Source organism: Camelus dromedarius, chromosome 3, assembly GCF_036321535.1.
Source record: "Camelus dromedarius isolate mCamDro1 chromosome 3, mCamDro1.pat, whole genome shotgun sequence".
NCBI classification, from domain to species: domain Eukaryota; kingdom Metazoa; phylum Chordata; class Mammalia; order Artiodactyla; family Camelidae; genus Camelus; species Camelus dromedarius.
Genome location: NC_087438.1, coordinates 114,386,855 through 114,414,434, shown reverse-complemented (window position 1 = coordinate 114,414,434; position 27,580 = coordinate 114,386,855). Strand labels below are relative to the sequence as shown.

At 36.8% G+C, this 27,580-nt stretch overlaps 2 protein-coding genes across 2 annotated transcripts in view; both read left to right on the top strand.

The window, feature by feature from the left end:
• Positions 1–17,830, top strand: part of LOC105106774 (germinal center-associated signaling and motility-like protein) — a 33,360-nt gene extending 15,530 nt beyond the window's left edge. Inside the window, exons 2-5 of the mRNA XM_031449460.2 lie at positions 3,200–3,259; positions 6,565–6,614; positions 13,798–13,826; positions 14,725–17,830. Of these exons, the coding sequence (XP_031305320.1) occupies positions 3,200–3,259; positions 6,565–6,614; positions 13,798–13,826; positions 14,725–14,967 (382 nt within the window). The 3' untranslated portion in view covers positions 14,968–17,830. The remainder of the gene's footprint in view (positions 1–3,199; positions 3,260–6,564; positions 6,615–13,797; positions 13,827–14,724) is intronic.
• An 8,162-nt stretch (positions 17,831–25,992) lies between these two features.
• Positions 25,993–27,272, top strand: LOC135321083 (olfactory receptor 2G2-like). Its single transcript, XM_064484620.1, has one exon. The coding sequence runs from the start codon at positions 26,016–26,018 to the stop codon at positions 26,946–26,948; it is 933 nt and encodes a 310-aa protein (XP_064340690.1). The 5' UTR covers positions 25,993–26,015; the 3' UTR covers positions 26,949–27,272.
• Positions 27,273–27,580: the final 308 nt, after the last annotated feature.

The window sequence follows — 27,580 nt, the reverse complement described above, 5'->3', positions numbered from 1 at the left end:
GGAAGTTCCAACTTACAATACATTTTATGAGGATTTTTATTGTTAATGGGGCTCAATATTAGCAAATGGATTTTTTGAAACTATTGAGAAAATCGTGTAATTTTTTTTCTTAGATTCTAAGGTGGTAAATTATGTTAATAGACTTTGTATTGATGATCTACCCTGTTTAGTATAAAACCTTATTGATTGTCATGTGCTTTTTGTTGTTGTTTTGATTTCCTTTTTATTGAAGTACAGTTGATTTACAATATTATATTAGTTTCAAGTGTACAAGATAGTGAGTCAGTATTTTTATAGATCATGCTCTATTCAAAGTTATTACAAGAAAGTATCTATAATTTCCGGTGCTATCTCCTTGTTGCTTATCTGTTTTATACATAGTAGTTTATCTCTCTTAATCCCATACCCTTAACATGTCCCTCCCCCTTTTCTCTCCCTTTTGGTAACCACTAGAATGTTTTCTGTATATGTGAATTGGTTTCTGTTTTGTCTATATATTCATTTGTATTATTTTTTAGATTTCATATATAAGTGATATAAACAGTATGACTCTTTCTCTGTCTGACATTTCACTAAACATAATTTTCTCTAGGTCCATCCATCTTGTTGCAAATGGTAGAAATCCATCCTTTTTTATGACTGAGTAATATTCCATTTTATCTAGATGATAGATAGACAGAGTAGATATAGTATAAATATGTATGTCTCACAGCTTCTATATCCTTTCATCTGTTGAGGGCACTTAGGCTGTTTCTATTTCTTGGCTATTGTGAATAGCGATGTTGTATAAACACTGCAATATGTGTGTCTTTTTGAATTAGTGTTTGTGTTTTTGTTTTTTTCCAAATATATACCTAGGAGTGGGATTGCTGGATCATATGTAGTTCTATTTTCAGCTTTTTGAGGAATCTCCATACTGGTTTTCATGGTGGCTGCAGCAATTTATGTTTCCACCAACAGTGTATAACGGTTTCCTTTTCTCCACATCCTCTCCAACGTTTGTTATTTGTAGTTTTTTTGATGATAGCCATTCTGACAGGTGTGAGGTGATATTTTATTGCTGCTTTGATTGGCATTTCTCTACTAATTAGTGATGTCAAGCAACTTTTCATGTGCCTGTTAGCCCTCTGTACGTTTTCTTTGAAAAAAACCTATTCAGAACTTCTGCCCATTTCTTGATGGGTTGTTTGTTTGATACTGAATTGTATGAGCTTTTTATATAGTTTGCGTATTAACCACTGGCCGGCCACATCATTTGGAAATGTTTTCTCCCATTCTGTAGGTTGTCTTTCCATTTTGTCAATGATTTCCTTTGCTGTGCAAAATGTTCAGGTTTAATAAGGTCCATTTTGTTTGCTTTTGCTTTTATTGCTTTTGCCTTTGGAAACTGATCCAAAAAATATTACTACAATTTATGTCAAAGAGTATTCTGCTTATATTCCCTTCTAGGAATTTTTTGGTTATGGATCTTACATGTAGGTCTTAAAATATGGAAAAAATCAGCCATTATCTCAGTACTCTGGCAAACATACATTTCTAGGCTTAACTTAGTATCTGCTATTTTAATGATAGAATATTGATAATTTATTAATTCAGTCAACAAATCTTTGTATATCACCAATGTCTGATGTTACCTGAATTCTGCTTGATTTAAAAAAATCTTTTACTTCATGTACAGCAGAATTTAATGCCCAGTTATGTTCAGTAATATTAATGACATCAAACTCTAACTAGGTTCCTACTAAGTTAAGAAGTTTATGCTCCTACTTTTTTTAAACTTTAAAATACAAACATCCCTTAGAAGGTTAAATCTGTGAATCATTAATAACCTCAAGGACAATTACTTTAGTAGATTCTTTCTTCATTGACCAATTTAGGAAAATGAAATCATGAGAAAACTGGACTCTAGGAAGGCAGAAAAAGAACAGAAGACGGCGATGCTGAAATTAAATTTTACAATCTATCCTACTAATAATCATTGTATCAAAATCTGACCACTTTTGAGTATTATCCAGAAATCTCTATAACAGAATATATTCTGTAAAAGAAAAGGGTCCCTTCCTCTGCAAATCTGATTTACTTCGTATTTAACAAATTCTATTCCCTGCTTAGTGGTCCTATATGTCAATATCTAACAATGTTTCTTTAACTGTAAACACCAACACTGAGGAAATGACTTCTCTGAATAAAGCCAGTAAACAAGTGTGAAGCTCATAGTCTGAGATATTTTATATGCAGCCCTATATAGAAACAGGACAAGAGACCAACGTTGGGGATTTGATGACAGCGGAAAAAGACCAAAGTAATGCTGTGCTTGTTGTACAACAGGTGTAGTGAAAGATTTGATTAACTGAATTATGAGCCTGGCTCTATTGCTAACTATTGCATAACCACAGTGTAATCACGTTGTCACTCTGGTCACAACTTCATCATTCAGTCTGTGTTTGATTCTCATACGAATGATTTTTAATTTTTGGGAAAACCCTAAGAGTAGTATGTACAACAAAAATTCCTTTCTTTCTTTCTTTAAATTTTTCCTTTTTTATTTATTTTGTTGAGGGAAGGTAATTAGGTTTATTCATTTACTTTTATTTTTGGAGGAGGTACTGGGGATTGAAACCAGGACCTTGCGCATGCTAAGCAAGTGCTCTATCACTTGAGCTATCCCCTCCCCCCAAACTTTCTTGAATACTGGTGAAGATTACATTGCCCTATATGTACATGGATGGCAAGACAGCAGGGTTTGGAGGACCTTGGTCTGGCTCAGGACCAGGGTCGATAGTCCTACTACTACACATGGATGTTCATAAGCTGCTGATGCTACTTGGGCTCAATGGAGAGTCTGCACCTTCCCATTATTAAGGTCCTTCTACCTTTTTGTCCCCTCCTACCTCTTCTGGTGACTCAGGAAACTTGCATTCCCAATTATGATCAGTTACAGCCTTGGAACTTTCCTGATTATTAAAAATGAGACGTTGAGATCAAAGATCACACTACAGACATTTTGCCCCATCATCAGCCTGGCCCCTGTGGTCAATTTCCAAACTGCATTCTGTAACTACGACTGCCAATTTCAAAGGAAAAGAGAAGTTTGACAAAATGGAAAGGCAGGCTTGGTTTTCATGGCAAGGAAAGCTAGAAAAGGAGATGAAAATATTTGGAGGGAGGTAACAGTCTCTTTCTTTGTGTTCTCCTATAGTTGCCTGAAAGACAATCAAAAGCAGCTCGGGAAGGAGAACCCAGATGTGAAAAGTAAACGGTAAGAACACAGCATATCAGAGCATTTCCCTCTCCCAAAGATTAACTTCCAGAATCTCTGTCCCAAGAGAGCTAACACCTTATCTTAGACCTCTTAGAACCACAATGATCCAATTCTTTGGTGATTGCTTCTAAGACCTTCGCAGAATGTTGGATGGGGACTCTATCTAAACACGAAAGATGGGGTATTAGTGGGTGTACATATTTTGTTTTTTAATAGCTATATAAAGCAAATGCATGAATGTATAGCTGAAATAAAAGATGTTTGGCTTTGGTTGGCTATTTGCAATGACCACACTTTTACCATATTCTTTATGCTTAGCCAGAATAGTCTTTGGGAAATATATGTCTAATTATGACTTCCCCTTAAGACTCTTTAATGGTTCTCTATTACATCCAGAATAAAATCCAAATTCTTCACCTGGGGCTTCAATGAGGATTGACTCCTGTGTACCTCTCCAATCTCCTTTCTCACCCTGCACGCTCACCCATTATCCCCCAGGGAGTCACACTCCTCAAGCCATCAGTCATTTTCACCTCAGGACCCTGGTACATACAGCTCTGTTAGGGCTCATGGTTTTTGTTTTCCTTGCTTGGGCTTGATGTCATCTCTACTGGAGATGCTGGCTCTTGTGATTTCTCTGAAAAATCTCCCTGACTAGACTATGCGGTAATGCTTTTTCCACACCTGGTGGATTTCCTGCACTGCCCACCCCACCTCCCCCACTTATATTTGCCATGCCTTTATCTTAACTTGTAACTTTACATACATACATGCATATATATATCTTAGACCTTAGACCTTAGACCTTAGATATACACACACACACACACACATACATATAATTTATTTATTAATAGACTATTTTGAGCAGTTTCAGGTTCACAGCAGAATTGAGCAGAAAATAGAGTTGGCACATAGCCCTCCCCACCCACACACATATACTCCCCTACCCTCAGTATCCCTCATCAGTGTGGCATATTTGGTACAACTGATGAACCAACATGGGCACATTATTATCAACCAAAGTCCATAGTTTACATTAAGGTTCACTCTTGATGTTGTACATTCTATGGGTTTTGACAAATGCATATGACATGTAGCCACCACTATAGTAGCATATAGAATACTTTCATTGCCCTAAAAATCTCTTGTGCTCCATCTATTTACTCCTCCCTCGTAACTTTATATTTGTTAATTTAGCTTTTTATAGTCCATCTTCCTCTACAGGCCATGTGTTTGTCAAAGCACTAACCACTGTTTGACTCGTAAGTGCCTATCTGTTGCCCAACCCTCACAAGACACTCAATGGAAAAAAAGGAAAAAAAAAAAAAAAAGAAGAAGCAGTGAAAAAAACAATCTATATCTGGACACCGGTATCTTGCCTTGGCTTAGATGAACAGAAACACCCTGACTTGCTTATCGGTCATGGGCTTTTCATATCTTTGCACTCAACCTCTTTCCTAATCATTTCATTTCAAGGTCTGCGTTTCTACCTCTGAGATGGCCCCTCCTGCAGCTACAAAGCATAAAAGGATGAGGGATTGAGAGGAAGGCCTAGGTGTTTGCTGGTGATGTGAAACAATGTTTGCAGGAATCAGTAATTTCCTACGTGTTTCGTATCTGCTTTCTCTGCACAAAGGAAAAAGTAGAAACAGTAGAGTGACTATGCCTGCCCTGTGACTCTTTGCAACTCTCCTTTACATTTTGTGGTTGGAAAGGAGATAGCAAGTATCTGGTGATGTTATAGAACCAACTTTCTGATTCTTATCTGCAGTGTTTTCCCCACAGATGTTCTGGGATTCATTATTTATTCTTGAAGTTCAGAAGGCATTACATAACAATGTTCCATATGATTTGTGCATTTTTCCCTATAAAATCAATATTCAGCTCCAAGTCTTTAAGTTTTATTTTTATATATTTGAACACTTTTGTTTTATTTGTTTGGTTCTCACCTCCAGAAATAACAACTATGTTTATATTAGGCCTTCTTTTTTCATAATTAACGACCTGACCTCCTCATTTTATACCATTTAATTTTCCAGTGTGCTTTACATGCTCCTGCTTTGTTTTTAGAGGAACTGATTTTACCTTTCCATGTTTTTAATGCTGTTTTAATTTCTCTAAAATGTTGTCATTTCTTTCAGTTGTTTTCCTGATTTATGCTGGCTCACTTTCCCTCTCCATGTCTTACTATTCTTAATATTTAATAACAGGCAATCACTCTTTATCTGCCTTTAATACACTGTTTCTGCTATTTTTGTGTTATGTTTGTTATGCAGGTCATTTTTGAGATAAAGTGATATGTATGTGTCCACCTGGGCATTTGCTTGGGGAGGGTGCAGAGGAGAAGTAACTTAAGATTCAGGCTTTGATTTTAGTATGAATCTCAGACTGCCTCCTCACCAAGTATTCTCCCTCTGCCCTGGGCACATCTCTGTTCTGTGTGTATTACCTTCTTTGCGGTGGACAGGTCATTTCAGGTTGTATCCTTTGTTATCTCCATATTTCCTCTCAAGTTTAGCAGTCCGGGAAGCAAACAAAAGGTGATGTGTTGGCAACACCAGCCCCTTTGTCTCTTCTCTTGTTTGGTAAAGAATTGTGTCCCTATGGAAATAATCTCTATTTCTCTCATCATTAGCCCACATAATGTCTGTCACTGCAAGTTGGCAGTTAGAATTTCTAAGACTTCTCATTTGTCTTTGAAGATATGTACTCTCTCATGAAGAATAGCAGAGAAACAAATTGCATTTTAATACTCTTCATTGAATCATTCCTGATTTCACCATACTGCACATATGTTCTCTGTACTATGATAATACACAATATGCATGGTCTAAGAATTTAGTAATTCCTAAAGTTTCATAAATTATGGAGTCTGTTCTTCACATTTATCATTCTTATCCTAGATTTTTGTGGTTTTTCTTTTTTCAGCTTTACCGAAGTACCTTGTCATATAAAATTTTAAGATATTTAGAGTATTTGATGATTTGATATATGTACACATTTGGAAAGTATTTTTCGACTGAAGTAATTCACACATCCAACACTTCACATATTTGCCTTGTTTTATGTGAGAGCGTTTAAGGTTTGCTCTAGCCATTTCAATTATATAATACGGTGTTCTTAACTATATTTCATACTTTTTCAGAAAGAGACAAAGTAAGCAGGCTTTTAATTTTACTTAACCTTTGAAATGTAATCTAGCAATGACCTTAGGTTAAGAGCAAAGAAACATTCCTTTCAAGTGCAATTTTAGCTTTGAGAACTGGAGTGTCTCATGTTATTATCTCTTTCCTTTGTAGGCAGGAAATGACTACACTTGAGAGAGAAAATCAAGGTCAAGATAAGAAAAGTAAGTCATTGCTTCAGAATATTTCTCATACTAGGGATGCTGTAAATCTATTTCTAGCACTTACAAATGTTGCTCAACATCTCCCTCTTGAAATTCTTCCTTCCTCCATTTGTTTTGACACCACATCCCACTGTTTGGGTTCTCAACTGCTGGCCACTTCTCTACGATCCAGTGCTACCCTTTCTTGGGTACATCTAAGATGCCAGTGCTTCTTAGGTGACCCAGATTTAGAATCTTTCTACTCTCTTGAGGAATTTGTGTATGAATGATTTTACTTCTTCTACTCTTTGGTATAACTTTCTTGGAAAAATCATCTAGGGGAGGTCATATTTATTGTGAATAATTTTTTAACATATAGATGTAAATGCTTTTGCAGTTATAGACTATCTCCATTTTCTAATTCATCTTGTCAGATGTGAAAGTTACATTTCTCATCAAATTTGTCCTTTTCAATTAAAATTCAGAAGCCCTTAGCTTAAAATTGTTAATCATATCTTTGTATGTATTTAATGTTTGCAGGATCTATAGTGATGCCCTCTGACTTCTAACATTGTTTCTGTGTGTGTGTGTGTGTGTGTGTGCACGTGTGCACATGCAGATTTTCTATTATTTGATTAATCAGTTTTACTAGAGTTCCTTTATTTCATTAATATTTTATGGAATCAAATTTTGTAACTAATTAATCATTTATCACAAGAGATGCTCTCTTTCTGGGCCTAATTCCAACTGGTATATAGCTTACCGAAATTCTAAGAGGCTCATCAAATATTGTGCTATTTTGATTTATAAGAAGAGGAGATGCAAGTTGAATCCAATGTGGTTATCCTGAAATAATTCAGGCTACTAACCCCCCTCAAACTTCCGTAAGGTGCAGATTCTTTCATTTTCCTTTGGCAACCTATGTGTTTAAAGTGGCCTGAGGTACCTGCTCCTTTCCGTTCACTAGGACCTATCAGCCTTATGTTCTCCATGTAGTAGACCATTAGTATGTCCTGTGGATATATGAAATGATCAATGTTTGTGCAACTCAGATTTTGACAGAGAGACAGAAACTGATGAAGCTCTGAGACACACCAATGAAGCAGCACTGGTGTCCCTCCACATGAAAGCAAATGTATCTAGATATCTGTCATTCTGTTGCTTTAGTGAAGTAAACAGACCTTATCCCAACAGTAAATGCAATCAAAGTTGCCACCGAATTAAATCTGAGAAACTGTCCAAGACCTAGCCATCCTTTACGAAGGCCAAAATATAAAGAAGATTCTTTCAGGGCAGTCTCCTTGGTCCCTTAATCAGTTCTTGAACCACAAATTTAAAGACACTGACTAAAGAATTTGAACATGACACAAACAGATGGAAAAATATACCAGCGTTCTTGGGTTGGAAGAAATAATGTTAAAATGATGATACTACCCAAGGCAATCTACAGATTGAAAGCAACCCCTATTCAAATACTAATTTTGGTATTTTTCACAGAACTAAAACAAATAAAAATTTGTATGGAAACACAAAAGACCCCAAATAGCCACAGCAATCTTGAGAAGAACAGAGCAGGAGGAATCATGCACCTTGACTTCAGACAATAAGCTACAATAATCAAAACCACATAGTACTGACATAAAAACAGACACAGATCAATGGAACAGAATAGACATCCCAGAAATAAACCTATACACTTACGATCAATTAATCTATGACAAAGGAGGTAAGAAAGCACAAAGGAGAAAAGATAGTCTCTTCAATGAGTGGTGCTGGAAAAACTGGGCAGCTTCATGTAAAAAAATGAAATCAGAGCATTCTCTAATACTACATATGAAAATAAACTCAAAATGGATGAGAGACCTAAATGTAAGACCAGAAACTATAAAACTTCTAGGGGAAAATGTGGGCAAAAAACTCTTTGACATAAATCGCAGCAATGTATTTTTTGAATCTATCTCTTAGAGCAAAGGAAATAAAAGCAAAAATAAACAAATAGGACCAAATTAAACTTAAAAGCTTTTACACAGCAAAGGAAACCACTGACAAAACAAAAAACAACCTACTGGATGGGAGAAGATGTTTGCAAATCATATGGCTGACAAGAGGTTAATATTCAAACTATATAAACAGCTCATACAATTCAACATCAAAGAAACAAACAAACAACCCAATTTAAAAATGGGCAGAAGAACTGAATAGATATTTTTCCAAAGAGGACATACAGATAGCCAACAAGCACATGAAAATATGCTCAATGTTGCTAAACATCAGGGAAATGCAAATCAAAACCACAATGACAATTATGGGTCTTCTGTGATTCCATATAAAGTTTTGGATGATTTGTTCTAGTTCTGTGAAAAATGTCCTGGGTAATCTGATAGGGATTGCATTAAATCTGTAGATCGCTTTGGGTAGTATTGCCATTTTAACAATATTAATTCTTCCAATCCAAGAACATGGGACATCGTTCCATTTCTTTAAGTCATCTTTAATTTCCTTAGTCAGCATTTTGTAGTTCTCCACATATAAATATTTCACTTCCTTGGTCAGATTTATTCCTAAGTTTTTTTTTTTTTTTTTTGGATACAATTTTAAAAGGGATTATTTCTTTACTTTCCTTTTCTGATATTTCACTGTTAGTGTAAAGAAGTGCCACTGATTTCTGTATGTGGATCCTGTACTCTACCTTGCCAAGTTCTTTTTTCAGCTCTAGTAGTTTTTGTGTACAGCCTTTAGAGTATAGTACCATGTCACCCCCATATAATGACAATTTCACAAATCACCCTAAAATTTACATGGAATCACAAAAGACCTAGAATTGCCAAAGCAATATTGAAGAAAAAGAATTAAGCTGGAGGAATAACCCTCCCAGACTTCAGACAATACTACAGAGGTACAGGAATTCAAACAGCACAGTATTGGCACAAAAACAGACATGGATCAATGGAAGAGAATCGAGAGCCTAGAAATGAACCCAGAGACTTATGGTCAATTAATCTTCGACAAAGGAGCCAAGAATATACAATGGAGAAAAGACAGTCTCTTCAGCAAATGGTGTTGGGAAAACTAGACAGCAGCATGTAAATCAATGAAGTTAGAAGACTCCTTCACACCATACACAAAAATACACTCAAAATGTCTTAAAGACTTAAATATAAGACAAGACACTATAAACCTACTAGAAGAAAACATAGCAAAGCATTTTCTGACATACATCTTAGCAATGATCTCCTAGGGCAGTCTACCCAGGCAATAGAAATAAAAGCAAAAATAAACAAATGGGACCTAATTAAATTTATAAGCTTTTGCACAGCAAAGGAAACCATAAGTAAAACAAAAAACAGCTTATGGAATGGGAGAAAATACTTGTAAATGATGTGACTGACAAAGGTTTAATTTCCAGAATATATACACAGCTCACACAAGTTAATAAAAAAAAGTCAAACAACCCAGTTCAAAAATGGACAGAAGACCTAAACAAGCAATTCTCCAAACAAGACATAAAAATGGCCAATTGGCACATGAAAAGATATTCAATATTGCTAATTAGCAGAGAAATGCAAATCAAAACTACAATGAAGTATCACCTCACACCATTCAGAATGGCCATCATTCAAAAGTCCACAAATGACAAATTCTGGAGAGGCTGTGGAGAAAAGGGAACCCTCCTACACTGCTGGTAGGAACGCAGTTTGGTGGAAAACAGCCATTATGGAAAACAGTATGGAGATGCCTCAAAAAACTAAAAATGGACTTAACATATGACCCAGCAAACCCACTCTGGGACATATATCTGGAGGGAACTCTAATTTTAAGACACATGCTCCCCAGTGTTCATAGCAGCACTATATACAGTAGCCAAGACATGGAAGCAACCTAAATGTCCATCAACAGACGACTGGATAAAGAATTTATGGTATATTTATAGAACAGAATACTACTCAGCCATAAAAAAGAATAAAATGATGCCATCTGTAGCAACATGGATGTCCCTGGAGAATGTTATTCTAAGTGAAGTAAGCTAGGAAGAAAAAGAAAAATACCGTATGATATCACTTATACGTGGAACTTAAAAAAAAAAAAAAAAGGAGAAAGAGGACACAAATGAACTCATCTACAAAACAGAAACAAACTCGTAAACATAGTAAACAATCTTATAGTTAGTGAGGGAAAGGGAGTGGGAAGGGAAAAATTGAGGAGTTTGAAATTTGCAAATGTTAACCACTGTATATAAAAATAGACAAAAAAATTCTTCTGTATAGCACAGGGAACTATATTCAATATCTTGTAATAAGCTTTAATTAAAAAGGATATGAAAATGAATATATATACATATATGCATGACTGGAACATATGCTGTACATCAGAAACTGACACACTGTAACTGACTATATGACAGTAAAAAAAAATCTTGAGGTGGGGAGAGTATTCAGGATTATCCAGGTTAACACAATATAAACACAAAGGTTCTTAAAAGGTAGAAGAGAGAAGCAGAAAAGACAATGTCAGAGTGATGCAGCATGAGAAAAACTCAAATAGCCATAGTTGGTTTGAAGCAATGCAGATGGCCATGATCCAAGGAATAAGGGCAGTCTACTATAGAAACTGGAAAAGGTAAAGAAATGGAGTCTCCCCTAAAGCCTCCAGAAAGGAATGCAACCATGTCAATACCTTGGTTTTAGCCCAGTGAGTCTCTTTTAAGAATTCTGATCTATAGAACTGTAAGATAATAAATCTGTGTTGTTTTAAGCCATCAGGTTTATGGTAATTTATTACAGCATTAATAGGAGACAATTACAACCTGAAATAGTAATGCTATTTTATAAGGGTCATTACTGAGGTCAGTTCCTAGGCAGCCGCTCTAGTTAATAACTTCAACTCTGAGCTAAAATACTGAGTCCAGATCTTCTGGTAAGTGCACCAATATCTAGATACTCATTCAGTCCCATAACGTGTGTGTTTTCCTTCATAATTTAAGACTCACGGAATCAATTCAATAAACTACCATGTTGTTGAATTCACCCTTTTGTTTATTTGATTTGGGCAGGTAGTTAATAAATATTAAAGAATAAAAAGGCATATATTCTCTTTCTGTTCTAATCTCTTCCATTTCAAGGGCATGCTTGGATCTGATTTTTATTTTCAGTCTGAATACAAGGATGTGTTTTGTTGAGGGACACTGGCTGGCTTTCCTCTGCAAGATGACTTTCCGCAGGGTTTTTAATCAAGGAAGGAAGAGTCTCACTATTTATTCAGGATGAGAGGCAGCCCTTCATCTAACAACATAGTCTTACTTGCTGGTTTTGGAATTCAGGTTAATTGCAGTCATCAGAAATTTTCTGATATTCCTGTTCTAATTCTAAGGTTCATATTCTTTTCCAATCAATGCCTTAACCTCAAATAGGAAATCTACTAAGGATGTTAATTCAGCTGACCTTTAGCATAGTGATGGCATGTTTCACATCTTTACTCTGAGAATAAATATGATACTTCTTTTAACACCTTCAGCACCAAAAGCTGCAACCACGTCACCCAACAGCGTTTGATTTCTTCATGCCCTTCATATTGATGCTTAGTTCCCCAGATTCTTGCCTCTAATGCTTTAATTGAATTGTATTCAGGCTACATAATTCCCTCAGTTTATAAGATGATATTAATTAAAAACATTTGTTAATTAAATTATATATGATTATATTTATAAAGATATGTGATTATATGGATTTCATATTTTAAAATTTTTTAAACATTTTTTATTGAGTTATAATCATTTTACAATGTTGTGTCAAATTCCAGTGTAGATCACAATTTTTCAGTTATACATGAACATACATATAGTCATTGTCACACTTTTTTTCTGTGAGCTAACATAAGATCTTGTATATATTTCCCTGTGCGTTACAGTATAATCTTGTTTTATCTATTCTACATTTTGAAATCCCAATCTGTTCCTTCCCACCCCCCACCCCCTTGGCAACCACAAGTTTGAATTCTATGTCTATGAGTCTGTTTCTGACTTGTATTTATGTTTTGTTTGTTTTGTTTTGTATTTTTAGATTCCACATATGAGCAATCTCATATGGTATTTTTCTTTCTCTTTCTGGCTTACTTCACTTAGAATGACATTCTCCAGGAACATCCATGTTGCTGCAAATATTTGAAATCAATGCATTGGACATGATTTTTTTTTTTGTGAAGAACAGTGAGCCATTAGAAATTACTAACAAACTTTGTTATACAAAGTATGTTTAGTTTATTTAATATATTCTAAGATTTTGCTAAGAATCACTACCAAGTTTAGTAGGCTGTAGACTTAAGAATTAGTCAATGTTCCTTTAATAAATTGGGATTTTGATATATTTAGTATTCTGTGACCTCTCTAATAACTTCTTTTTTAAAATACTAGTAGTGGATCTCAGATTAACACATGTATAATTTGCTCCAGTATTCATAGGTATAATCAACCTGAATCTGGATTTAACTGGAGATACTGTTGTTACTTTAGTACTTTCTTTGTAATGTACTTTTCTCTATAATGATTGCTACTTAATACTTATCTCTATAATAATTGTTCATCTTAAAAATCATGTGCTTTTCCTGTGATAATTTTATACAATTTATATTTTAAATATCACAGCCATAATTACTCTTTAAAAAAATATTCGCCAAACTCTATTGTCATAGCATGTTTCTGGACAAAGTTGTGTTACTCAGTTCCAAAATCCACTTTTATTCACCAGCTTTGGTGTGTGTTGCTTACATAGGAACAGTATTGACACTGCCTCAGAACATTTGTTTTTCCTTGATTTTGTCATATAGCCTTGAGAACGTAGTAATAATATGGAATCATGTCTGATGTTTAGATGAAGTTTTATCACTGTATTTTATTCTTTCACCATCTCCTGACCACCAGCCTGTGAAGTTCTAAAACTCTTAGGTTGCTTTCTTTTTTTATATGTATACATATATTTTTATTGACGTATACTCAGTTTACAATGTTGTGTCAATTTCTGGTGTACAGCACAGTACTTCAGTCATATAGGAACATACATGTATTAATTTTCATATTCTCTTTTACCATAAGTTACTATAAGATATTAAATGTAGTTCCCTGTGATATACAATATAAACTTACTGTTTATCTATAGTTAGTATCTGCAAATCTTGAACTCCCAATTTATCCTTTTTATTTTTTATCCTCCAGGTAAAGATGTCCCATCCACTTCTAATCAGGTAATAGAAAAACTATTACATTTGTCTGAGAAATGTCAAAATACAACTTCATATAAGCCTAGTTGTAGCTCTTCCTTTACTTGTGACTTCTGAATGGATTTGTCAAATTTTTCATATTTTAAATAATATTCTTGTTCATTTTAATGCAGACATAAAAGGAAATTAAAATATTGAAATATTTTAACAGATTTAGGTAATCTGTAAATTCTTATTTTTGTCCCAAGTCTACTGAAATCTATTATTTTCATTTTCAAAAACCTTGTAACAAAAATAAATGAAATCAAATTCACAGCTATAATGTGAGAGCATCAATTCTTTTTATCTTTTCACATTCCTCTTTAATCCGTATGTCCAGGAATTAGCGTTTATATTTATAGACATTGTGAATATCAATAAACATATTAAAATGTCTATTATTTTTAATACATAAGCATTATACTGATTTAATTAACATGTAGTATTCATGTTTTAAATTTTCTTTCTTGGGTCTATGCAACTGACAATGTATTTAAACTGTAAATTTTATTAATTGCATTTTATCCTATGAAAATGTATCACTATGTAACTTGAATACTTACTTATTGAGATCTGATTGCTGCATATATTGCATCTCAATACGTGTGACCTAAAATATACGACTGCTTTTCTCTAGGTATTCAGGGAGACAACAGTGACTTTTTTTCCTCTTTTATTATCCTGAGGTGAAATGAAAGCAGAATGCGTAATAGTTTGGAGCACAGTTCATGTTGCTAAAATAAGGTCTTTAAGAGGCTTGGAGAAAGGGCTTTGAACACTTGAGATGTAAGATCACCATCAGACAAGCAGAAAGGAGGCGTGGGTCACTGAGTTAAAACCTGATGGATGATTCGATCCTTGATTTCTTTTTTTTTCTTGGCAGGAAAATGAGAATGGCAGTGGTTCTGAAGAAGTGAGCTACACTGTCATTAATCACCTGCCCTATCGGAGACCCTCTCTGAGCTCCAATGATGGCGGTTATGAGAACGTTCTGTCTACCACAGGAAGAGGGAGACCATTAAGAGAAGGGTCAGAAACAGAATATGCCCGTCTCAGGACAACTTCTGTTAGTAGGCCTTCTTCCTGTACCCCTGAGAATGATTATGAATTTGTACTTCCTCACTAGAACCTTCATTCCTCACCGTCTTCCAGTAACAAAGATGATACAGCATAGTGGCCTCCAGGGGAGCTTCGCTTTCAGCAGTTCATGAAACATTCATTTCTGGCCAAATCTTAGAAATTATGTCCTTTTACTATATTTGCATCGAGAAACTCTGAAATACGGCATTTCTGTGGTTTGGGTAAAGCCATATAGATTGACATAATGAGATAGAGTATTCTGCATCCTCTTGTTTGTAAGGTTTGAGGACATGGAGGTGGTGGGAAAACCTTCCTAAGACAATAAACACCCACAGATATACAACTTAGAATATCCAGTTTCAATCCTGCTTTCCACATTTCAAAACCCAACATTCATACTCCTAATCATCTATTTCAATTTTTGAGGTTTAATATATGAAATAAACTCTTAAAATCTAAGACGAGTGACTAGACCATTTGCTAACCTGATATTTACTTCAATCTTGTCTTTTCCATGTATTAGAGATTCTTGCCATAAATTTGAGGTAGTAGTTCAAAAACTAATACATTTTGATAACTGGCCTTTCTGAAAGGAGAAACTGGGAGTGTCATTAAGACAAAAAAGAGGAATAAATGAATAAGGGTTAGGGTCTTTCTTTCCAATAGTAAATCACAGAATTCTGCTTGAAGATTACTAAGAAAATGAAAGTATACATGCTTATAGTTTTGTTCACAACATACTACTTCATTTAACCTATGACTAGTTATCTCAAATGAGGAAGGATGAATAGTGTCTGGTTTTAAAATTTAGGTAAATTCATAAGTAATCCATCTATTTTACTTTCATTCCCAAGGATATTCCAAATGATATGCCAGCTTCTCAATTAGGACACAAAGGCCGTAAGTGACAAAACATTTATGATTAGTTTTTTACCAAAGTGGGTATAGAGGGAACATATCTCAACATAATAAGAGCTATTTATGACAAACCTACAGCCAGCACAGGACTCAACAATGAAAACCTGAAAACCTTCCCACTAAAATCTAGGACAACACAAGGTTGTCCACTCTCACCACTCCTATTCAACATAGTCTTGGAAGTCCTAGCCACAACTACCAGGCAAGAAAAAGAAATAAAATGGATCCAAATTGGAAATGAAGAGGTAAAACTGTCACTATATGAAGATGACATGATACTATATATGGAAAACCCTAAAAGCTCCACACAAAAACTACTAGAACTAATAAAAGAATTCAGCAAGGTAGCAGGATACAAGATTAATGTACAAAAATCAGTTTCATTTCTTTACACTAATGATGAATCAACAGGAAAAGAAAGTAAAGAAATAATTCCTTTTAAAATAGCACCCAAAGTAATAAAACAACTAGGAATACATCTAATCAAGGAGGTGAAGACTTATACATGGAGAATTACAAAACATTGATTAAGGAAATTAAAGACTTTAAAAATGGAAAGATATTCCATGCTCCTGGATTGGAAGAATCAATATTGTTAAAATGGTCACACTGCCCAAGGAAATCTACAGATTTAAAGCAATCCCTATCAAACTATCCAGGACATATTTCACAGAACTAGAACAAATCGTAATAAAATTTATATGGAATCACAAAAGACCTAGAATTGCCAAAGCATTACTTAAGAAAAAGAAAAAGGCTGGATGAATAATCCTCCCAGACTTTAGACAATACTACAGAGCTACAGTGATCAAAACAGCATGGTATTGGCATAAAAACAGACATATGGATCAATGGAACAGAATAGAGAGCCCAGAAATGAGCCCATAAACTTTTGGTCAATTAACTTTAACAAAGGAGGCAAGAGCATACAATGGAATAAAGACAATCTCTTCAGCAAATGGTGTTGGGAAAACTGGACAGCTGCACGTAAATCAATGAAGCTAGAACACTCCCTTACACCATACACAAAAATAAACTTAAAATGAATTAAAGACTTAAACTTAAGGCAAGACACAATAAACCTCCTAGAAGAAAATATAGCAAAACATTATCTCACATATATCTCAAAAATGTTCTCCTAGGGCAGCCTACCCAAGAAAGAGAAATAAAAGCAAAAATAAACAAACGGGACCTAATTAAACTTACTTGCTTTTGCACAACAAAGGAAACCACAAGCAAAACAAAGCAACAGCCTATGGAATGGGAGAAAATTTTTGTAAATGAACCCGACAAAGGCTTGATTTCCAGAATATATAAACAGCTCATATGACTTAATAAGAAAAAAACAAACAACCAAGTTCAAAAATGGGCAGAAGACTTAAACAAGCAATTCTCCAATGAAGACATACACATGGCCAATAGACATATGAAAAAATGCTCAATATCACTAATTATCACAGAAGTGAAAATCAAAACTACAATGAGGTATCACCTCACACCAGTCAGAATGGCCATCATTTAAAAGTCCACAAATGATAAATGCTGGAGAGGCTGTGGAGAAAACGGAACCCTCTCACACTGTTGGTGGGAATGCAGTTTAGTGCAGCCATTGTGGAAAACAGTATGGAGATTCCTCAAAAGACTAGGAATAGACTTACCATATGACCTAGCAATCCCACTCCTGGGCATATATCCAGAAGGAACCCTAATTCAAAAAGACACCTTCACTTCAATGTTCATAGCAGCATTATTTACAATAGCCAAGACATGGAAACAGGCTAAATGTCCATCGACAGATAACTGGATAAAGATGTACATTTATATAATGGAATACTATTCAGCCATAAAAATGACAACATAATGCCATTTGCAGCAACATGGATGTCCCTGGAGAATGTCATTCTAAGTGAAGAAAGCCAGAAAGAAAAAGAAAAATACCATATGATATCACTCATATGGGAAATCTGAAAAAAAAAAAAAAAGAAAGAAAACAAATGAACTTAAATATAAAACAGAAACAGACTCACAGACATAGAATACAAACTTGTGGTTGCGAGGAGGGAGGGGGTTGGGAAGGGACAGACTGGGAGTTTGAGATTTGCAGATACTGACAGGTAGATATAAAACAGATAAACAAATTTATACTGCATAGCACAGGGAAATATATAGAAGATCTTGTAGTAGCTCATAGTGAAAAAGAATACGAAAATGAGTATCTGTATATTCATGTATGACTGAAAAATTGTGCTGTACACCAGAAATTGACACAACATTGTAAACTGACTATAACTCAATAAAAAACAAGAAAGAAAAAAGGCAATATCATGGAATTTATTTCATTTTAGGGCCAACTAAAAACAAATATTTATGGGTAAAGAACATAATATTTGTGTCACAAGCCGTAATAATGCAGAAATAAAACAAAAGTTTTGAGGAAAAAACTAAGGAAAGTGGAAGATGGTGTAAACATATCAATTTCATCATCTTTTACAGCAAGGAAATGAATGGTATTAATCAACAATGATAAATTAGAAAGATTATAAGTAAATACTAGTATAAAGATAGAGTAAGGAAAAGGTTTTCATATACTGAAATTTGGTAGTGAAATTAAGACAGGAATACAAAGGGAAAAGAAATATATTTACTACTTGCTCACAGTGTGAATCAATTTTTACTACATTAAATAAGGAACTGTAAGTAAAACACAGAATTAAAGCTAGCTCTGTAGATTCAATGCAATCCCAATCAAAATCCCTGCACTTATTTTTCAAAAATTCCAGTCTTATTCTAGAATTCATACAGAAACTCAAAGGACCCAGAACTGCCAAGGGCACCTGAAAGCAAAGTAACAAACCTCAAAGACTGAACACGACCAGATACCAAGACTTATTATAAAAAGATAATGTGGCATCAGCACAAGCATTGACTACGTAGTCAATGAAAGTCAATAGGGAATCGTGAAATAGACAGAAGTGTTATGTGGTTGATGGCCAAGGTGGCCACATAATGCAGTGGGGACAATGGTACATTTTTCAATAAGTAGTTTTGTATTAACCAGGCATTAATTAGTGTTCTATGGTACCATAAAAAATTATCACATATGTGCTGGCTTAAAACAATCCAAAGTTATTACCCACCATTTCTCTGGGTACTGGTATAGGTGAACTGGATCTTCTGCTCAGGAACTCAAAAGGCTGCATAGGAGGTGCTTGCTGTCAGGGCTGGAGACTCAGTTAAGTTTCTGTGTCCTCTTGTACATACCTGGTTGTTGCTGGAATTCATTTTCTTTTGGTTGCTGAGCTCAAGCCCTCAGCTGATAGAGACCATCTGCTATTCCCTCACATATGGGTCCCTCTCCAAAATCGAAGTTCGCTCCTTCAAAGCCAACAGGAGAACTTCTCTCATGCTTTGAAGCTCTCCCTTCAAAAAGGGCCAAGTCCCTCTGAAGGACTCATCTGAGTAGATCAGATCCAGTTAAAATAGTCTCCCTTTTAATTAAATCAAAGTCGGCTGACTTGAGGCCTTAACGACATTGGAAAAATCACTTTACTTTTGTCTATAACATAACCTAATCAAAAGTAAAATCCATCATGACAATCATTCTTTACATACTCTCGGGGGCGAGATTATACTGAATACCAAGGGCAGGAAACTTACAGGACATCTCAGAATTTTCTCACCACAGTCAGATACCCATAGAGATTAAAAAAAAAAAAAAAAAAAAGAAAAAAGAAAACAGAAGAAGAAGCTAAACGCCTTCCTCACACTATAAAGAAAACCCAATTCTCATCTTACCTTATAACAAAAATGAATGGATTGCAGATTTAAGTGTCAAAAAAAATGATTTAACAAAAATGTAGGACAATATGTTATGTTAGTGATCTTGGTTTTGACAAATATCTCCTAAAATGGTAAAATAATACTAACAAAGGAAAATAATAAATTGGACTATTTCAAAGTTAAGAACTCTTGTTTATTAAAAACATGATAAAAATCTAAGTTGTGAGAAGACATTTGTAATTATATATACAACCAGTAAGAGTCTATCCACCACATGTAAAGAAACCACATGTAAAGAATTCCTACAAATCACTATGAGAAACACAGAAAATTCAGTGGTACAGTGGGCAAAAGACCTGTGAAGGCAGTTGAAAAAATATGTGCCAATAGCAAAAAAGCACATGAAAGACACTCAACTTGATTAATAGTCAGAGGAATGCAAATGAAAAACACAGTGAAACATACCAACACTTACGAGAGCAGCTAAAATTTATAAAAGATTAAAATGCTAAGTATTACAGGGCATATGAATAAACTGGAAATTGCTGGAAAACTCTGTGCCTACTAAAACTGAACATACCTATACTCATATACAGCAATCACACTCCTAGATTACACCTAATAAATACATACCCAAACATATATGCACCATGAGACAGATCAGCATGCTCCCAGCAGAACTAATCCTCATATCTATAAAATGTCAACTCTACAATGCCCTTCAATACAATAGTGGAAGAATCATGATATATTCACGTAACAGAATAATATTCAGAACACAAATGAATGTTCTACAAAAACACACACCTTTGAGATAAACATCCAAACATAAAGTTTAGCAAAGTTAACTCACACAAAACACAATGATTATACAATTTATATACAGTATTAAAAAAAAACCCCGGCAAAACGAATCTATACTGTTAGAAGTCAAGATTAAGTTTCCTCTTAATGAGTGAAGACACTTGAAGGGATATGTGAGCAGATATTTGAGGTTTGGGTAGTATTACTCCCTTGAGCTGGATGCTGTTTCCATAAATGTGTAAAGATTGTGAAAGTTTTTCAGAAGGCACACTTCTAAGATATTTGTACTTCTATGTATAATTATAAGGCAAACTAAAAGTTTTTTACAAATAGGATAGCTTGTCTTTAATTGCAGTTAATTTCCAAGTTAAAAAGAATGATAAAAGACATCACAAAACATTTCAATCAAAAAAAAAAAAAAAAAAAGCCCGAGTAACACCTTGAAAATCAGACAAACTTTTATTTGAGAGACAGAAAAAGAAAATGAGAGAGAGACATGAAATGATGAAACTGGAAATCCATAATGTATATCTAACAATTTGGCAAATGTACAAACTGGTCAACCATGAAGACGGCAGTATAAACCACCTCTGAAATTGGCAACTCCACAAAAGCAACAAACACCTGGCAAAAATTATCATAATCAACACTTTCAGAATTCTGGAAAATAATGAAAGATAATCAAAAATGGTATAGTTTCGCCCTAAGAATAGACAGTCTAGTCCAGTGAAACAGAGTTGAGAATTCGAAAATAAACTCATACATCCATGGCCAACTGATTTTTGACAAGGATGGCAACACCAGTCAATGGGTTCAAATAGTCTCTTTAATAAATAGCGCTCAGACGCTAGGATATCCACTCATAAAAGAACGGCGGTGGGCTGCCTACAACAACCATATACAAAAATTACCTCAAAATGGATCAGTAACCTAAATATGAAGGCTAACATGACTGACCTTCTTTGGAAGAAACTTAAGAGTAAATTTTCATGACCTTGTATTTGGCAATGAAGACTTAGATACGAAAACCAAAACATGAGCAACAAAAGAAAAAACAGATAAATTGGACTTTAAAACGGAAAACCTCTGTGCTTTAAAGAACATGATCAGAAAAGTGAAAAGACAAATAGCAAATGTAAAGGGGATTTGTCTTCAAAATATACAAAGAATGTTTACACCTCAAGAACGAAAAGAGAACTGTCCCACTTAAAATACGGGAAAAGGACTTATTGAAGTCCAAAGTTATACAAATGGCCATCTGAAAAGATGCTCTGTATAACTGGTCATTAGAGGAATGCAATTCAAAGTCACAATGATACATCACTTCACACTCACTGAGAGAGCGAGAACAACAAAAACATATTAAAAAATCTACGGAGAAAAGTGTAAAATAATGTGTTCCTGACGATGGGGCAGGAATGTAAACTACTGTGGCCACTGTGGGGAACAGCGTGGTGCCTCTTCCAAAAAGCACAGAATTACAACCAGCCCAACAGTTTACTGAACACACTGTCCCCAGAGACCCAAACAGATACATCAGCGAGAAAGGATCAGTAATCCAGTAACTACTGCTGTAGAGCCAACGGGAAAAAATATTAACTTTGGATAATTCATACTTTAAGTGAAATTAATTCTGAGTTGAGAAACAAGGTAGGAGGTAAATAAAATTATAAGAAAACTAGCAGAAGATGTGACGCACTCTCAAACCAAAGACTAACTCCTCAAGCAGATGTCCTAAGTGGAAAAATACAGGCGAGACGCGGGATACACACATTTGCACACAACCTTCACGCCCGAAACCCCAACACAAGAAAACCAGGAACACCACGCATGGTCGTCGGGGCTCCGGTCCAGACGGTGCCGCAGGAGGACCAGACCTCCGACCTCCGTGCACCTGGTTCCTTGGAGAAGCGCGACCAGGCCGAGGGCTCCCAGAGGCCTGCAGGCCAGAGGGCGGGTGGTCCCGCCCCGCAACCCCAGCCCAGTCGAGAGGGACCTCACCCCCAGGACCGAGGGTCGCCGGCACACCCCGCACCCGAGGCCCGCGCCCCCACCACGTGCAGCTCTGAGAAGCTCAGAGAACTGCAGACTCACCCTCTGTGGAGGCTGTCGTGTCAGAGGCTCCTCGGGGGAACCGTCTCCTGAGGGGCCGACGTCCTGCCAGAGGCCCCGGGGGGAAGGGAGGCGGCAGGTCTGACACCAGCAGCGCTGGGCCTGGCCACCTCGGTCTCCGCTCCAGACCGCAGCTTCCAGCGACTGGACTGGCGTCTGAGGCCCTCAATGCATCTTGGGAACGTCTGGGTCACGGGTTTACGTGTGTGGGGTTTACGTCTGTGGGGTTTACGGCAGGGGTTTATGACTTGGGGGTGGTTTACGACTTGGAGGAGTTTACGACTTGGGGGGCTTTACGACTTGGGGGGGGCTTTACGACTTGGGGGGCTTTACGGCTTTGGGGGTTTACAGCTGAGAGGTATTAGTCTGGGCCCCGCTTCTGTGGCTGCCGCCAGGGGCCACCTCTACTGCCTGGCTCTGGTGGCCCGGCCGCTCCCGCCCCTGGCTCCCACGGAGGTGACCGGTGCAGGAGGAGTTCTTCAGCGGCCTCACCTGCGACACACAGGGGAGGCCACAGAGCCAGGAGCCTCGTCTTCCTCTTCGTGGACGGGAGGCCTCCGAGCTGCAGCCTGAGGGGCGACCGCACCAAAAGGCCAAAGGTAACCTGTGTCCCCTCCCTCCGCGCGGCCTCCACATGGTTGTCCGTAGGGACAGTAGGTCCTTGAGCAACACGGGCGTGAGGTGTGCGGGTCCACTCACACCAGAGTGTTTCAGTAAACGGGTGCTCTAAATATGCACACCATAAACCAACACATCTTAAAATATTTCTCCCGTGGATTAAAGGAAAAGCAGGGAGTTGTGGTTTTCACAAAGTACGAGAGGAATTCCCCCCCCCCCCACTCCCTAGTTTCCCACATTGTATAATATGATAATGTTTGTTGTGAATCTGCAAAAGGGCTGCATGCCACTTGTGTGTGCTGTAAGGTTTCTAATTGCTACCGTCAGCTGTTTCCAAGATCCTTAGGTGGTCAAAGTGGGTTTATTTTGGATGTCAGTTATCCAAGAGCTTTAACTACTACGTTTTGTGACATACAGTTTACAATGTGGTTCAAAGACGCTGAATTACTTGGGAGCCTTTTCCGCAAACTGCTACCACCATTTCTTTGGATCAGTGTGTCCTAAACTATATAATGGGGGTGGGGATCGTCTGCCTTCCTCAGTGTCTCTGCATTTGCTCTCCCAAATGGAAGAAGCAGTATATTCCATGTGTCCTACTGACTTTTCTCACTAGTCTGTAAAAATCATTAGCATTTATCCTTAATATGGAACGTTGTACTGAAATATCAGCATATATTTTAAATTTCTAGAACACATCCAGGGGTCTATACTCTATTGTGTTTTTGCCATTTAGTAATCATTTACATCAATATAAAGCTATAAAAAAGTCAAGGAGCATTTTTTTTTTTCCAGATTGCCTATGGTAGTTTTCAGGAGGAGAATTTTGAGGTATCATTTTTTGATTCTAGGAAAGTCTTTCTCTTAACTTAGTTCCATAAACTGTAGGACTGGCATCATTATTTTTTATCAGCTATTTTTATTTAATTTTTGTTGTAGATGTTTTTCTGTTTAATCTTTCTTTGTGTCATATATTAGGGATGGATGGCAACATTGCCAGAAAAGCAGTTTCTTTACCCTTGGGCCCATATCCTCTGTGCTCCCTATAACTGAGGAAAAAAAGATTCATTGAGAACATGTGGTTTCCTCCTGTTGAGAGTCCCTCCAGGTATTCAGGCATCTACCTGCTGAACAGTGTCCTCTACTCTAAGTTGCAAAATATTTTTATTCTCACTTAGCGTATTTTTGTGTTTGCGTAATTATAACAATTTCTCTCTTTCCTACCCCCGCAACCACTCCATATACATAAAGTCAAGAGAAAAGGACAGGAGAAGTGGAAAGAAAATCACAAAATTCAATTGGAAGAGGTCCCCATTAGTGGAACTTTAATTTTCATTGCACTTGGCTCTGTGGCCAGCAGGCCAGCTGCTTGACCTCCCCTGGCCTCATTTTTGTCCTCCAGTGTTAATTTGTTTGCCCTTTGTCGCTGGCTCCTGTTGCCCAGAATCCCTGGAGTTAATCACATCACAAGGGAACTCGTTAACTCAGGGACTATATGTGACAGTATTAATCGTACAGTTAGTCTTAGGTGGGCGCAGTGATACCCATGCAGTCTACTGCAGTGGAAGGAACGTAAATCTAAGCTGGGCAACTCTTCTTTTTGGCACATGCATGTGGGACATTAGATACTGTAAATTGTGTATGGTGTCAAATGAGTAGCTAGTGTTAATGTGTCACAGATTGAGTGGGACTCTGGGTTAAAGTCTTAAAGACAAGAAGAATGTCGAAACAATGGTTCTCAATTGTAGAAATGATCAGTATGATTCTTCCCGGCTTCAGCTGACTTGGAACTAAATGGATGCACATGGTTTTTAACTACTTAATCTCCTTATTTCATCATATGTAAAACTTCAGTAATCTTAGCTTCTTCCTGTTTGTTGTCTCAATATCCTGTTGGGAGTTAAATGTTAATGATTTTCACTGAGCCCTCTGCAGCATTTCTTGCATTCTATTGATATGACATTCAGTCTCTAATTGTGATTGTCCACTTTACATTGGCTGTGTACAGAGTTTCTGGACTGGAGTTTCTTTGGTTTTAAGTTATTCGATACTGTGCAGGCATATTTATCTTGAAAAGGAAAATTCAAACAAAACCAAAACCCTCCTACAAGGCCTATGCTATCCAAATGATATCTACTGATGTTTGTGTTCCTTAAAGAAGTGACTCAAATTTACCTTGTAAGTATCGTATCTTGTTATGTGGCGTAGTTAATATATGAAATAATCATGCTTCCAATTTAGTTTCTTTTTCCTTTTTTAAATAAAACCCTACCATGTACTCTCCATTTCTATATTTGTTTCTTACTATCAAGAAATTCTTTGGTCTTGGATTGCTCTCCTTCTCATCTCTTTAAGAGCAAGGTGAATACAGTCCAAACCTTCTCCTCTACAGATTCCTCTCCCAACTCTGCATCCTCACAGTGAACCGCTTACACTGATCATAAGATGCATATTCGCACATGTTTTATCACATTCCTGCCTTATTTATGTATCCATTTGGTAGACTGTGAGAATGTACTATGGTGTTTGTAATTCCTGTATTTCCTGTGAAATTCCATTACCTTTATATAAAAAATTATATTGAGGAAAAGGTGTGAAAAATCTCAGCGTTAATGCATTTTAACTTTTATTTCATCCCCAAGGTAGATGGAAAACCTGTGATCAGTGAGACCAGGAATGCCACTTCATGAGATAATCAACGATATCGCACACCAGTGTTCTCTGCTTTGACCTTTTCTCTTTAACTGTTTACAAACTTACTTCTCAACATCCAGATCTTAACTGCCAGGGAGTTGACATAAAATCCTTGCAGTTTCTGTTTAATGTGATTTAATCACTCTGGAGTGAGTAATCAAAGTAAGAGTAATGCCATGGACTAATGACAGCACCTTCTCTGGGTTCATTCTGGTAGGTTTTTCTGACCGACCTCAGTTGGAGCTGGTTCTCTTTGGGGTAATCATGTCCCTTTACCTCATGACACTCCTCGGCAATGCTGCCATCATCCTAGTATCCCTCTTGGACTCTAAACTCCACAATCCCATGTACTTTTTCCTCTCCCATCTCTCATTACTGGACCTTTGCTTCACCAGCAGTATTATTCCTCAGCTTCTAGTCAACCTGGGGGGTCCAGATAAGTCTATCATGTATGGAGGCTGTGTGGTTCAGCTCTATGTCTCCCTTGCCCTGGGATCCACAGAGTGTGTCCTTTTGGCTGTGATGTCCTACGATCGCTATGTCGCAGTCTGTCGTCCTCTGCATTACGCCTTTGTCATGCACCCTCGGCTCTGTCACATCCTGGCATCTATGGCGTGGCTCAGTGGTCTGGCAACCACCCTCATACAGTCCACTCTCACCCTGCAGCTGCCCTTCTGTGGGCATCGCCATGTGGATCATTTCTTCTGTGAGGTTCCTGTGCTCATCAAGTTGGCTTGTGTGGACACCACCTTCAACCAGGCAGAGCTCTTTGTGGCTAGCGTCTTATTCCTGGTGGTGCCCTTGTCACTCATCCTGATATCCTACAGGCACATCACCCAAGCAGTTCTAAAGATAAAGTCAGCCATTGGACGACGTAAAGCATTTGGAACCTGCTCCTCCCACCTGACGGTTGTGATCGTCTTCTATGGAACCATTATCTTCATGTATCTGCAGCCAGTCAAGAGGAGATCCAAGGACCAGGGTAAGTCTGTGTCCCTCTTCTACACTGTGGTGACCCCCATACTTAACCCCCTTATCTATACTCTGAGAAATAAGGAAGTGAAGGCAGCACTGAAAAAAATTCTGAGGAGGGGGAGGGTATAGCTCAGTGGTAAAGTGCATGCCTAGCATGCCCGAGGTCCTGGGTTCAATCCCCAGTACCTCTATTAAACAAACACACAAATAAATAAGCCTAATTACTTCCCTCCCTCCGAAATATTTTAAAAAAGGAAAAAAAATTCTGAGGATAACTTTATGATTCAGTGGGACATGATTATTAAAAGACATTTAGAAGAGAGTTATTTAGACTGATTAATGGATAATGACTCAGTAAATGATTTGCTCATGTTCATAATTTTATAAGTGAGTTTTAGTAGAAAAAATTGTAAACAGAGTTTGAATTTTCCAGTTGGACGGACCTGAGTTTGAATACCCATTCCACCACATAACATCTGTGTGACCTGTACAATTTGCATAACCTGTATGTTATCTATAAACTGGGCTGCATAATATGGAGCAACCCAAACTAAAATTAGATTATTCTAGACGTTTTATTGTGTATAAAGTTTATTCATAAAATCAATTTATTTAATAGGTATAACCATATGCTATATGGGTATAATTGTAATTTTTCTTTTGCAGAGATAGAGATATTTTGACCTGTTGCTCATAAAAGAAAGAGCAAAACATAAATGTCAGTGGCATTATTCTTTCAACTAGCCATGGATTCCAGGACC